Below are 13,798 nucleotides of genomic sequence, written 5' to 3' on the forward strand. Positions count from 1 at the left end.
AATGAACAGGAACTGTCTAATTTAGGCTAGAGGATGTGACCATATTGGGTGAACATTGGCAGTTGTTGCAGCAGTAGGTTGTGAAATATTCCAGTATGTTCCTGAGGTTCACTCGTCTGACAGGTTTTAGTCACCAGACTGCCATCTTTACACCAATATAGAGTCACAAGACTGACTAAACTAAACACTTTTTTAGGTGGTACCAATTTAAACAGGATTCTAGTGTATGTATTTTCTGGGACAGCATTCACATGGCAGTATTTAGAAAAGGAATTGAAATGTTCAACTTCTAAATAATAAAGAACCAGCGGTTTTATCAGGTCGCCATGACTACAGCACATTAACATAGCGTTATGGCATCTTTGAATGAAACAATCCACAGAATCACAATGTAGGCTTGATGTGCTTTCGATCAGCCTCACATAGTATATTTAAAAAGGAAATTATATTTAATAAAATATTTGAGTAGATTTGTATTTTTGTAGGTGAATTAGCCTCCCACTCTCTCTCTCTCTATCTCTCTTACACACGCTCACACACACACGCTCTCTCTCTCTCTCTCTCTCTTACACACACACACACACACACACACACACACACTCTCTCTCTCTCTCTCTCTCTCTTACACACACACACACACACACACACACTCTCTCTCTCTCTCTCTCTCTCTTACACACACACACACACACACACAAACACTCTCTCTCTCTCTCTCTCTCTCTCTCTCTCTCTCTAAGTGTGAATGCGTGAACTGCTTTTAGATCCTCGTTGCTCCTCAGTGGATGAGCTGAAGATAAACATGTCTGGATATAAAACAGAACATGAACATGACTGGGGGCTTTTGCAGGGATGAAAGAAAGCGGCATGGCCATGTTTTGGAGAATTCTCTCCGCACTAGGTTTCGATTGTTTTAAAGGCACTCCGACATCGTCTCAGAGGTGAGCAACCACATCTGTACTGGAGGTACCATTTTTACCTACACGCAGTCATTTCAATACGAGGACATGTTTGTTAATGACACATTTTAGATATTTCTAAGGTATCTTTTGTCTTTTTGGCCAAATAATTCGTTTCTATTGTTATAACTGCTCTAACAAAACCTCACCGTATAAAGAAACTGATTTACAATAAATCCAGACAGTAACCTGATTTTACACAGATTTATAAAATTACAATCTACAGAATACATTAAGCAGAGTTTGACCTCGAATTTATTAATTCATTCATCTTTACCTTTACATCATCATTTTTACCGCCCAAACCTGGTCAGAGTCGCGTTGTGTTCGGCACCACAGGGCACCACAGGGCAGCACTCAATCACAGGAATGTTTGAATGTCAGAGTTTGACTCAATTAAATCCCTGTATCAAGAATTATACACACAGTGGTTGTAAAATGGGTCATTCTTTTTTTACATGGACACACTGGCTATGACATTGAACAAGATGGTGTTTGGTGTTGGTTCAGGTGTTTTATTGTTAATGATGTATTGTAATTAAATTATTTATTCGTTCATCTTTATTTTATACTTTATTCAGATTATGTTCATGGTGATGTCACGAATCCATCTCAGGAAATCACACACTCCCTGACACACTTAGGGCAATTTTTGCCAACCCACCTAGTGGCATATTTTTAGGATTTGGGCAGAAACTGAAGACTATTTTCTGAAACGTCTTGCAGTCAGTAGACAGACAGACAGACAGTAACAAGACAGACAATTTTTGGTGTTTGTGAGAGAGGTGGTAACACCACAGACAGCAATGCCTATCCTGGCTATCATAATCAATTAACCCTTTGATGCACAAGCTAAGCAAACCCCTTCTAATGCACAACATGGGTCAAAAATGACCCATATTCATCCATTCAAGAATATTTTCATATGCACATTTGTCAGTTATTCATGTATTTGCTGTCTTAGCTAATAAAAGCTATCTATACTAGAATATGTAAACAGCTAGCAAGCAAATAGTATTGGACATATTCAAGATTCAAGAGCCTAATCTTTGGTTGTCTTTCAAAAGATCAGTAAATATGTTTTTGACTACAAACACTTACAAATGTCAGTAGTTTCTGTCAAATTCCATAGTAAATACATAAGGGTAATTTTTGACCCATGTTGTGCATTAGAAGGGTAGAGATACAAAAATGATTTTTATTAAAAAAGCAAAAAATATAAAACTGAAATAAGGATTTGTGATAATCAAAAACACTTTTGACCCAGGTTGTGCATATTGTCAGCAGGTGCAGCAGTGCTGTTGGGATTTTTAACCATTTTAATTTGAATGCTGAGAAGATATTAGTTCGCCAAATAAAACTATAAAGCATCCTGCGATCAGAAAACTTCCACAGATAAAAGACTAAAGAATGATGAAAACACAGTGCATGAAAAAGTAACTGTACCCCTTCGATGAGTGCCAATTGGGTGTGTTTCTAACAGAAAGGCCAATAATTTTAAAAAAACCCAAATCCACCGTAAAACAAGTGAGGAAAAAATCTCTTGATGCATGCTCAATAATCCAGGTTCACAAAGTTGAATCAGTTTAACTTTGTGGAGGAGTGAGCAAAAAAGTAATTTTCTCCTAGATAATCAATCAGTTCATTAAATTAAATTATTAATTGGACACATCCAGGCCTGATTTTAACAGTCTTGTAGAATAAAAATCTATATTTGTTTCTATTTTTTTTTTTAGATCTTCCAGAAAGCTGGGCTCCAGTCGAGCAGCAAGTATGGAGAGTAGTTCACTGACGGGCAGCCTGTCTGTGGGTTCTGACCCTGTACATCACTGCCAATGCTGCATCTCATACGCTTCCCATCTCAGACGCCTGTCCTGCGGTCACCAGTACTGTGAACCCTGCACCTTTCAGATAGTCAACCTGGCTTTTGAGGACATTGAGGGTCTAGCTGAGTACCCCTGCCCTGTCTGCAAGTCCCTTCACCACCTCAGTGGCTCAGTGCCCGTGCCTGCTTACCCAGTCATAAGCCACTACTCACCATTTGGAAGCCAGAAACAACGGCTGGTTGAGGAGGAGGAAAACCAGTGGGATTAAAGGATTGTGTAAACTGGTCTGCAAATGCAGCATCTGTCTAGAAATGGTACTGGATCCTAAAGAATAAAAACTAATGTAAAGCTAGTAAGTAAAGAGCAAAGTGGCTAACCAACTCATAGCTACCTCAAGCTGAGGTCAAAGTATAGTTTGCATCTCCTTTTGAAATACACATGGACAACTTGAGATTGAAAGATTTGTATCCAAAAAATGTCCTTTCTAATGGTTCAGTTGGCAATGTAGCCACAAATTACTATTTTAACTGCGGTCAACTTTAGGTTTAAGGTTCTGGTCAAGACACCACTGATTCATGGTCTTTTTAATAAGTACAATGAAACTTGTTCTCTAGATATGGACACAGAGAAGTCATCAGCTTAGCCAATCATTATCACCAACAAGGAATTAGGAGGGCATCACAAAATAAAACTTTATTTACATCATTAAATGAATCATTTAAATATAAATATTTTTGCTATATTTTATTTTTAAAATACTCACAGTAACATTATAAAAGGACTTAAATTAGAGGATCACCATGAAATACATGTCTCTTACAAGTATATAAACTTTTGACTAAGTTTGTAAAACCTAGCTGACATTACATAAGAAGTCAATATCTGAGCCATCTGAATAATTCGCAAGAAAGAGCAAGAGTGCAATTTTACCTTGCTAATGTATTTGTTTATGCTATTTCTAGGCTATTGTACAGACATAGGAAAAGTTTGCTGATTATGGTCATTCCTGATATAATGTTATTTTAATGGGAACGATGATAGTTCAACCAGTATCAAAAATTGATATGCGGCATTAAGCAAATAGCTAGACAATTGTCTTGTGTGTCCACTACTTACTTAGTTCTGTTTTGGGCAGAGACCATAACCTGCCTCTTAACCTTTTAGCCCAACAAGACTGTCTGGGAAAAGTCTTTGCTAAAGTTGGTTATTAACAGCAAGGCCACACCCACAAATAAAACCCACCTGGTAAAAAGACAACGACTTTAACCGAAGTAAACAAACAAAACCTTCAAAATTAAAGTTGTAAAAACTGACTTGCAATTTAAGGCAGTTTGAGTTCAAATTGACACGTCATTGTGGTATTTTTCCTATAAGTTTACATCCATGGATATGACTAGCAGTTTTGTTTACCTCACAAACAAGTGGTTTACTAGCTGCATTTCACACAGTGCTGCTACCTGTCCTAGTAAGACTATCTAAATCTCTTTAGAGACAAGAATTTCTGCCTCAGATAAAACGTTCTGTGAACAGGGCTGTGTTGTCACAGTGCTCATTGGCCTTAGAGAGCTCATGCTAATCCCTGTGCCTGTTGGAAGTGTCGGCAGTGGGCGCATAGAAGTCTGACCTGGACATTAGAGCAATTAAGAAATGCCACCTGACCAGATGAACCTGTTAGCAGATGAACCTGTAAGCATGAATCCTGTTTTCTCCTAGATCATGTAGCCTTGATGGTACCAGATACCAACCACAGGACACCTTCAGAAGTCCTGTAGAGTCTAGATCTCAGCAGGTTAGCGCTGTTTGACAGAATATTAGAAAGATGGTCGTAATGTTTTGGCTAATCAGTGTAAATTATACAGCAGTTGTCATCAGTGCTCAAATGTCTGATGTTCTAGTATGCTAACTACATAAATATTACTGTATGCCATACCATGATTTTACATTTATTAAAACCACTAAATCTTTCTAGGGTAAAAACGCTACTAGAAACTCATTAAATTCACTGCTGTTCAGATGTAAGAGTGTAATCATAAGAATAAAGAAAAAGAAAAAAAAAAACCTGGAGAAACTTCTCCTATCCGAATAACTGAAAGAACTGATCGCCCTTCAGTTCTTTTCCTTCTGTTGAAACTACCTAATAATGTGTTTTATATAAGAAAATAAGCATCTTAAAAGATATACATATTAAAGTTATATTTGTATATGGTGTTTGTTGCCTGATTATAAAACATTCAATTTACATTATTCTATATTTCAGCTGCTTTTATGTTTTTAGTATGTATTATTTTGTTGATGTAAGTATTTTTGAATTCACTGCTGTGGATAATTGCATTGAGTAATTTGCACTTGTTTAGTCATAAAATATTTTGAATGTTTGTTTTGCTTCTTGTAAACTGATTGGTGTAAATATTTATTTTCATAAGAATATAAAATTTCACAGAAATGAACAGTCCTCTTGTGTCACTTTTAATAGGTAAGAATTGATTGACTGAATCCATGCACAATAGGCTTGTAAAGATTTATTTCTCTACAACCGTCACTGTACATCGATACAAATCAGAGAATAAAAGGCGAAAGAGGGAAATGAGTTCTACTTCCTGTAGTGCCGAACAAACATGCAAAGCCCTCAGTGTGGGAATAAGTCATTGGCTGGGTTTAGCTGAAGAAAATCAATTAGAAGGAGTGACCACTCTGGCATTTCCTTCAGCGGAAGTTATGTTTGCGTTAGCAGACCTTTGGGCACCTGATAACGACAGCAATGCTTGGCCTGATACAGCAGGCTCAGGAGCCTTAGCACCACTGTACAGCTGAGGCTGACAGAATGAACGTACGTAATCTCACGTTACAAGGACACTTCATATAAAACAATGCAGGGAACAGATGAGCAATGTAAAGTACCTGCAATAATCTCCACTAAAGGAAGTACCATGCTGTAACAAATACCTTCTCTTCTACAGGTACAACACAAAAAGTAAAAACTAAAACCCCTTTCTCTCAAAGGTATTTAGATAATTTGCTTCCTGTTTGCATGTATCATCCTTGAAATAAGGTTCATAAGGGGCAGAAACCAAGCTATTAAATCCAAAGAAGTGTCTCTGGATATAATGTGATTAAATTGTGGCAAAGCATAGATCAGGACATAGACGGATATAAAGTAATATATATATATATATATATATATATATATATATATATATATATATATATATATATATATATAGTAATAAAGGGCTTTAGGTGTTCCCAGGAGCAAAGTGGTCTTAATAATCTAAAGACTAGAAAAAGAAGCTTGGCAAAACCTTTAACCTTCCTACTTTATTTGACTCTTTTTGATATAATTTTCTCTAAATATGTCCCAGCCCCCTAATCTTTTAAATTTCCTAGAAACCCCTAGTTTTTCAAAGCAGCATGAACGCAAAAATAAATAAATAAATATATATATATTGCTTAAATATGACCAAATTGTATTCCAAATGAATACTCAAAATGTTATTTTCATAAAGCAATGTGAACACAAAATCTGGTGTTGTTAAATTTATTCCAACAATGACATGCCTGGGGTTAAATTCTGTACAAAAATCCATCTTGTATTATGAACATAAACTGTTTTTAAATGTAAAATGTGATAATGATAAGTTATAACAGACAAATGTACAAATAACCTTTTTCTGCTTGCAGTAAAGCAGTGGCAGCATTCAGCATGACTTCCAGGTTTAGAACGTTGGAATACATCACTGTTTTCAGAAAAATGTGACCATTTATTAATATTTACATAAACAGAACAGGACACACTCTGCTGAAAGAGCCAACAACGCTTTGTGCAGTACTGTCGGTATTAAAAAGTACCAGTGACATGAACATACAGACAATAGAAATATATATTTAAAAAAAACAATTAGAGAAATTAATTATAAGCATGAATATTAGTTTACAGTCCACAATTTTCAATCCATACGCATCTGAACACAGCGCACTTATCACACAACTATTGCTTCTTACCACAACTATACAAATTACACTAACAATAAGATAATACTATTTATATAATCAAAAAAATGTTAAAAGTTATAAATAATAAAGAAAGACGAATGTTTATTTACTCTTTTTAGTAATAAATTTTTGTAATACTGGGCGTCATTAATAAACGCAGGATATACAAACAGCATTGAGCCTCTGTGTGCAGAATAACCCTCCCCACACACACAGTGAAAATATTCAGGTTAAGTCCCAATAGACAAGAGTCTCAATCATTGTCTCCATCTGGTGGACATAAAGAAAAGACTGGTTGCTGTTGTTGCTGAAATAAGCAGCCATTTTTAAACAAAGATCCATCAAGATTTGATGTTTGATAAGTTTGGTCCAAACAGAGAATAATTTTTAATGTAAAACTGACTTTTTTCGTACCATTTTTGTTTGTACCACTTTTTTGTAAGACAATGTGAAATTTGAAATAATAGGAGTAATGAATACCCTGATGCATTTTCTTATACTGAAATGTTTTCAGGTATTTAGATACGACACCTCTGCCATACTGATCATCCCTGCTATATACAGTATACTATATTCTACCTGTGCAGTATACTATATACCAGAATACTGTACAGGCAAGTAACCAAATATTTACCTAAATTATTATAATAATCATTGTGCTTTTTTCTTTGTAATGCAGTACCTTATTGATGTGAAAGTGCTGTGTATTTAGTAAGACAGTATAAAATAATATTGCTATAATATTGTTGGTCCTGGTCTGTGCTAAATTGGAATTAAAGAGTCTGAGTGCTTAAGACATTAACGTGGTTTGTTACCCAGTGAGCCGCTACTCTTGGGCAGTTTGGCACTGGAATTAGATGCATAGTGGCCAAAGAGAAACGTGTGTCTGCCACCCTCGCTGTACTTGGAGCGTCCTAAAACACGGCTCGGACTCTCTTGCTGAGAGCTCCTGGATGAAGAGGAGGAAGAAGTGGAGGATGAAGATGAGGATGATGAAGAGGAGGAGGATTTAAAGAGAAATGTGCCATTATTCGCATTCTGGTTGAGGTTAGAGTCAAGCCGGCGGTTTTCCTGTCTCTTGCGGTTCTGAACGCGGCCTGTGGAGGCCTGCGCCAGACGCTCTCGAAGACCCTCCACCTCCCAGGACAGCTGCTCCACCGGGTGCCGAGGGTTAGACGACATTGGATATGTAAAAGCCTAAATAAGAAAAACGGTTCTCATCATAATGTATGCTGGAAATAAAATGCTAAAACTGTACTGTACACAGCATGTCTCATAAAACAAACATAAGAGTGTGCCTTAAAATTATTACAATCTTAAAAAAAAAAATAAAAAAAAGTTTAATAGAAGATGCTTAACATATTTATCTGCCATCTTACACAATTTGTAGACACTTGTTAATCTATGTGCAGTTACTTTACCAAAACAAAAATGTCTTTCTGTAGTTTAGTAGAGACTATCGACTATACACACCTCTGAGCTCATAAATTCAATCATATAGAAGTTATGATAAAACAAATATATATACTGTATATACAGCCACAATGCTTAGGCCAGGCTGCCCATCAAAACCTTTACTCTGGCTAAGCTGCAAAAGTCAATGCCTGCAACCAAAGGTTGTGTTTATGGATCAATAATATTCAAGGTGTTACACAGCCTTGAAAAAAAGAAGTCCTTACTGTAAGAATTAGCAAAATGTCACAGTGTGATGTGTAATTACCTGTGCGTGCAGTGCCCCTCTCAGGTAGCAGTTTCTCCAGATGTGCACGCAGGGCCCCAGGAGCAGGGGAAGCAAAGGCTCGTGAGGTTCGAAAGGGCAGTTGATGGATGGTTCAGCCTTGATAAGGCGCTCGAGAGTGGGTATACCCTCACAGGAGGGTGCCCTGTTGTGACTCTTTTTAAAGGAACTCAAACCTCCTCCGGTCCTCCATGGCAGCAGGTTGGAAGGGCAGGAGAACACACCACGCGAGAGCAGAAACACTGAACCTGAAGCACTCTCACTCTGATAAAAAGAGAAAAGAGAGAGAGAGAGAGGAAGAGAGAGAGATAATGTTTGAAATGGGGTTAGTGTAAAAACAAATACTAAAACGAGGAGAAACTATGAAATCTGACAAAATGAGGTGTCCTATTTAGGCTGAGACTTTAATTAGATGAGGTTATTAAATTTAACACACTTTATTTTTTTAAGCTGGCCTGATTTTAAAAACACATATAAAACCATATTGTCCTACTACACCAGTTCAAGAAAATCAGGACATTTACTGACAACACAAGTGATCCAGAATGTTTAGCCAGGTTCTCCCCAATAATCATGAGCCACAAGCTCTCCCACATCTTACCCACTCAGAGTCCAGGCTGGTGTTGAAGTTACCATTGAGAATAGTTCCAGGGGAGACAGGATGACACACGGGCTGGATGAAGAGAGCACGTCTTTGGCTGCTGTACTGCAGGGCCCAGTCCCACACGGACGGGTACGGAGGGTCAGCCGGCTCCTCGGCTGTAACTCTGGGTAATTCCCTTAGCCCGTTCACTGGGGTGTAGCTTGGCGACAAGTGCTGCAGAGAGGAAATTAACATGTGAAATTTAACATAGGTAAAGTTAGCAAGCAGTGAACAGACTAACTTGGCTAACTAGTCAGCTCCACAAGTGGGTTCAGTCTGGACACTTCACTAATTTGTGGGTGCACAAAGATTTTAAACAACAAAGCCAGGCTTAACTATAATCAAAGAAGAGCAAGCATCAAAGCCCCCTTTCTGGGTTTTTTTCCCAGAGCTGAAATCTGGCAACCCCACCTACAAGGCAAAAATAATGATGTTGATGTGAACATTAATGAGCACCGTCTGCCTGTCTGTTCAGGTCAGTGAGCTAATCTCTCTATGTTTGTGTGTGTGTGTGTGTGTGTGTGTGTGTGTGTGTGTGTGTGTGTGTGTGTGTGTACCTGTGAGCGACGACAGCGTTCTCTCTGGCAGTTAGACAAGAAGGTGCTGAACAGGGGCAGGTGCAGACTGTCATGTAGGGCTAGCAGGTAGGATTCAGTCAACTGGAAGCGAGCAGGAAACTGAGCCCACAGCTGCCACACACAGTCCAGGAAAAGCAGGAAGATTGGAGCCTGAACACAGGACATCCACCATGTATCAACAGCAGTCCATGAATTATTTAATTTATCTACATATCCGAGCAGGACACCTGAACATCAGCTTGTTAGTCTTTCCATTCCAAAACTATGGGCATTAATATGGAGTTTCCAATTCACATCAACATACTTGCCAAGAAAAGAACTGCAGCCTTATGTGTTTAACAGGTAGGGGTGCTTACCTCTTCTTTATCACTGTCCCTGTGGTAGTTGACGCGGCTAAGGAAGCGATGTCCTGCCATCACCCACTCCTTCTGAACGAGGCTCTGAAATCCTGCCACTGTGCGGCAGTGTGGATCACACATCACCTGCACCAGACTGCACACCACACAGTTCATGTCACGGTCATCTGGCTCTGCACAGACCAATAAAAACAACATGTTTGTGTTTTTCTCACACATGTTCCCTGCTTGATACAGACACAATGACTTGACTAGTACAATTTTCTCCTCATAAAATGTTTGGTCATTAATGGTCAACGTTGTGGTATGACACAGCCTTTGATTAACCTTCTACAGATGTTGTTCACCAAAACTGTAAACCATGCCATTAATCTACATTTATCAGAAGAACTTACTCGTTTGTAAACAAATTATTTATCAATTTCATCAACTGCTTTGTCCTGGTCAAAGCAGCAGGTCTGGTTCCTCTGAGAAACACTGGGCATAAATACCCTTGATGGGGTGCCATTGCACAGGGCTTCGGCCATCTCCCCCCTCAAACATTTTCCATAATCATGTCTGTGTAGATGACCAGCTGGCCAATCGCACTGCCAAGATGCAAACCACAGTGTAATAGACCACTGTGCCACCCAAGCTTCTTGAATTACTAATAAAAAGTTTTTAATTATTTTTTACATTTATTACCAGAAGCTGAAACTTTCTGATTGTCTACATGTGTTGTACAGAATGCTAAGATTATTGCAAAGCTATTTTTTTAAATAACTGACAAGACTTACCCTGCAGAACAACGGTCAGCTGACCTCTTCTGAGTAAACAGGCTACTTCTGCCGCTTTTTTCAAACAGCACCTTAACACAAACATTTTAATAACACCTATATGGAGAAGCTCCAATTAATGCAAGTGGACACCTTCACAACCTCCTGGATTACTGACTACCTGACAGACAGACCGCAGTTTGTGAGACTGAATGGAGGTGTTTCTGATCAGGCGGTTAGCAGCATAGGAGCACCGCAGGGGACTGTTCTCTCACCTTTTCTCTTTACCCTGTATACCTAAGATTTCCAGTACAACTCCGAGTCCCGTCATCTACAAAAGTTCTCAGATGACTCAGCAGTGGTGGGGTGTATTAGGGGTGGAGATGAGAGTGAGTACAGGGATCTGGTTGACCGCTTTGTCTCATGGTCAAGGAACAACCACCTTCTTTTAAATGTGGCCAAGACAAAGGAGATGGTCCTAGACTTCAGGAAGACCAGGACTGCTTTGAAACCCCTCTGCATCCTGGGGGAGGAGGTGGAGGTGGTGGAAAGTTACAAATACCTTGGTGTCCATCTTGATGACAGACTAGACTGGAAAGTGCAACACTGAGGCTGTCTACAGAAAGGGCCAGAGCAGACTTTAATTTTTAAGGAGGCTCAGGTCCTTCAATGTATGCAGCAAGATGCTACACATTTTTTACCAGTCTGTAGTCGAAAGTGCAATTTTCTATGCAGCCATCTGCTGGGGAAGCAGCATTAGAGCCAAAGACTCCAAAAAGCTAAACAAGCTTATCAGGAAGGCTGGTTCTGTGCTGGGGTTTGCTCTTGAGACCCTAGAGCTGGTTATTGAGCAGAGAATTTTGCACAAGCTGCTCAACATAATGGACAATAGCTCACACCCGTTACACAACCTACTGATTAAACAGCAAAGTGCCTTTAGTGGAAGGTTCCGCCAACTTCGTGCAACAAAGAGCACTATAGGAAGTAATTTCTGCCCACAGCTGTGGCAAGCTATAATAACTCTCACTGGTGCAAGAGAAGGACGCAGAACCTATAACACCCACAAAGACAATTAAACTTACAATTTGCACATGGTACTGTTTTATTTGCACCTTTAGGCTCCCCCCTTTTTAGTTTTTAGTTTCCGTTGTTCTTGTCCTGTTAGATGTTTTTATATTCTTATTTTTTATATTATTATATTTTATTTTCTTTATATATATTTTTTAGTTCTTATATCTTACTTGTAATTACATTTGTCTTAATTTTTGTATTCTTTTATTTACCTCTTTGTAATGTCATTGTGTGATGTTTTTTGTAATAATTGTTATTGCTGCTGCGACACCACAATTTCCCTTCAGGGATTAATAAAGTACTCAATCAATCAATCAATATAAATTATTAAATATAATAAATAGTTTCAGAAAATAAATCGGCATATACAACAAAATTTTCGAAAGTTTTTTAAAGCAAATTTTACTGACTAACCCTTAACTTTGAGGATTACTAAAAACAGTTTTAGTTTTTAAATACAGTAGTTTTTTTTTCATAATTTTAGCAGGCAGATTAAACATGACTTACAAGTGTGACATTTACACAGGTGGTTTACAGAAAATGGTTCTATTAGGAGTTGTTTAGCTTTCCACTGCTTAATTTGCTATGTGATTTATGTTTATAAACACCAGACAGAAATAAATTAACAGAAGGTAATTTTGTTTGATTACCTCAGTAATGTAATTTTATTTTATTTTTACTGTCTGTAATGAGTCACAACGGAACAGTAACAGTGTAATAATGATTCAAGTACCTGGTATAATCCAGCCAGTGCGTTCCCTCTAAAGAGGAAAGCCACTTGTCATCTGGCACAGATACAGATGCTGAAATGTCTGCATAAAAAAACATAAATAAATTATACATGAGTAACACTTGTACAGAAGATCATAACAGAAACATGTGGAGTAAGATTTTCCATCACATAGCAGGGTGAGGAATTTGGTAGGCTATTGTGGATGTGATCTACCAACAGACACTGAAAATACCAGTAACTAAATAGGTACAAGACAGCATGGCTGTCCAACTACTGGGTTCTACCCATTCTGTTGTTATTAAACCAAAAGCTTACCAAACAAAACACAGTTTATGTTTAGATAATAGAAAATAGAAGAAATAATCTGTTTTAACTGGAGAAAGTGTTTTCTCTATGCATGTCTGTATTTCTTATGGACATTCCTGGCCCTCCTCAATCCAGGAATAAATAATGTAATGAGAAATGTACGTAACTACAATCTTAATAAATTACAAGTCGCATGTAATGACTGGTTAGAAGCTTAATTAGTAAGTACGGTAAACCAGAGTCACTGCTTAATGAAGGGAATGTAAAGTGTGCATACACAGTTCAAGACTGGCCAACACTGCTGTCAATCAACATATCAACCATAATAAATAATAACAATAAATATAACAATTATGTTCAATCAATTACATATACCTAAATAAAACTATTAAATATAAAAATAACATGAAGGAAACATATAGGACTGACAGACCACAACTGCTGAAACACCAAGTGGCTTGCGACTAGTTATGTTAGTTTGATTTCGTTAGTTTGTGCTCTATTTACTTACATTAGTGTAAGCAGGACTTCACATTGACCACAGCCAGCCACCAACCACCAGAGGGCGCTTCACTTTTATACCTTTGTCATAATGCACTGTTTAAACAACGGTCACCATTCTTTCATTGTCTTTTTTTACCACAGCTTTATCCAGGTCAGGGTCGCGATGGGTCTGATTCATTAGGCAAACTCCACACAGAAAGCATCCTGGCCACCCTGGGAAATATGTTATGACTAGTTCCATAATTGCAGTGCAATTGTAAATGGGAATAATCACATCCACCAATAAACTGTACCGTGTTATCACAAATAACATCCCGACTCTAGTTCCCCAGCACTGAC

At 38.0% G+C, this 13,798-nt stretch overlaps 2 protein-coding genes across 2 annotated transcripts in view; one reads left to right on the top strand and one right to left on the bottom strand.

The window, feature by feature from the left end:
• The first annotated feature begins 847 nt into the window (after positions 1-847).
• Positions 848-3,129, top strand: LOC134301353 (uncharacterized). Its single transcript, XM_062986021.1, has 2 exons — positions 848-941; positions 2,696-3,129. The coding sequence occupies exons 1-2, from the start codon at positions 853-855 to the stop codon at positions 3,051-3,053; spliced, it is 447 nt and encodes a 148-aa protein (XP_062842091.1). The 5' UTR covers positions 848-852; the 3' UTR covers positions 3,054-3,129.
• A 3,177-nt stretch (positions 3,130-6,306) lies between these two features.
• The window catches only part of mtmr11 (myotubularin related protein 11), a 28,665-nt gene continuing 21,173 nt past the window's right edge, over positions 6,307-13,798 (bottom strand). Inside the window, exons 11-17 of the mRNA XM_062985972.1 lie at positions 12,650-12,728; positions 10,867-10,937; positions 10,091-10,263; positions 9,714-9,884; positions 9,115-9,330; positions 8,496-8,777; positions 6,307-7,972 (exon numbers count right to left, since the gene is read on the bottom strand). Coding sequence (XP_062842042.1) covers positions 7,574-7,972; positions 8,496-8,777; positions 9,115-9,330; positions 9,714-9,884; positions 10,091-10,263; positions 10,867-10,937; positions 12,650-12,728 — 1,391 coding nt within the window. The 3' untranslated portion in view covers positions 6,307-7,573. The remainder of the gene's footprint in view (positions 7,973-8,495; positions 8,778-9,114; positions 9,331-9,713; positions 9,885-10,090; positions 10,264-10,866; positions 10,938-12,649; positions 12,729-13,798) is intronic.

This window comes from Trichomycterus rosablanca, chromosome 23 (assembly GCF_030014385.1).
Source record: "Trichomycterus rosablanca isolate fTriRos1 chromosome 23, fTriRos1.hap1, whole genome shotgun sequence".
NCBI classification, from domain to species: domain Eukaryota; kingdom Metazoa; phylum Chordata; class Actinopteri; order Siluriformes; family Trichomycteridae; genus Trichomycterus; species Trichomycterus rosablanca.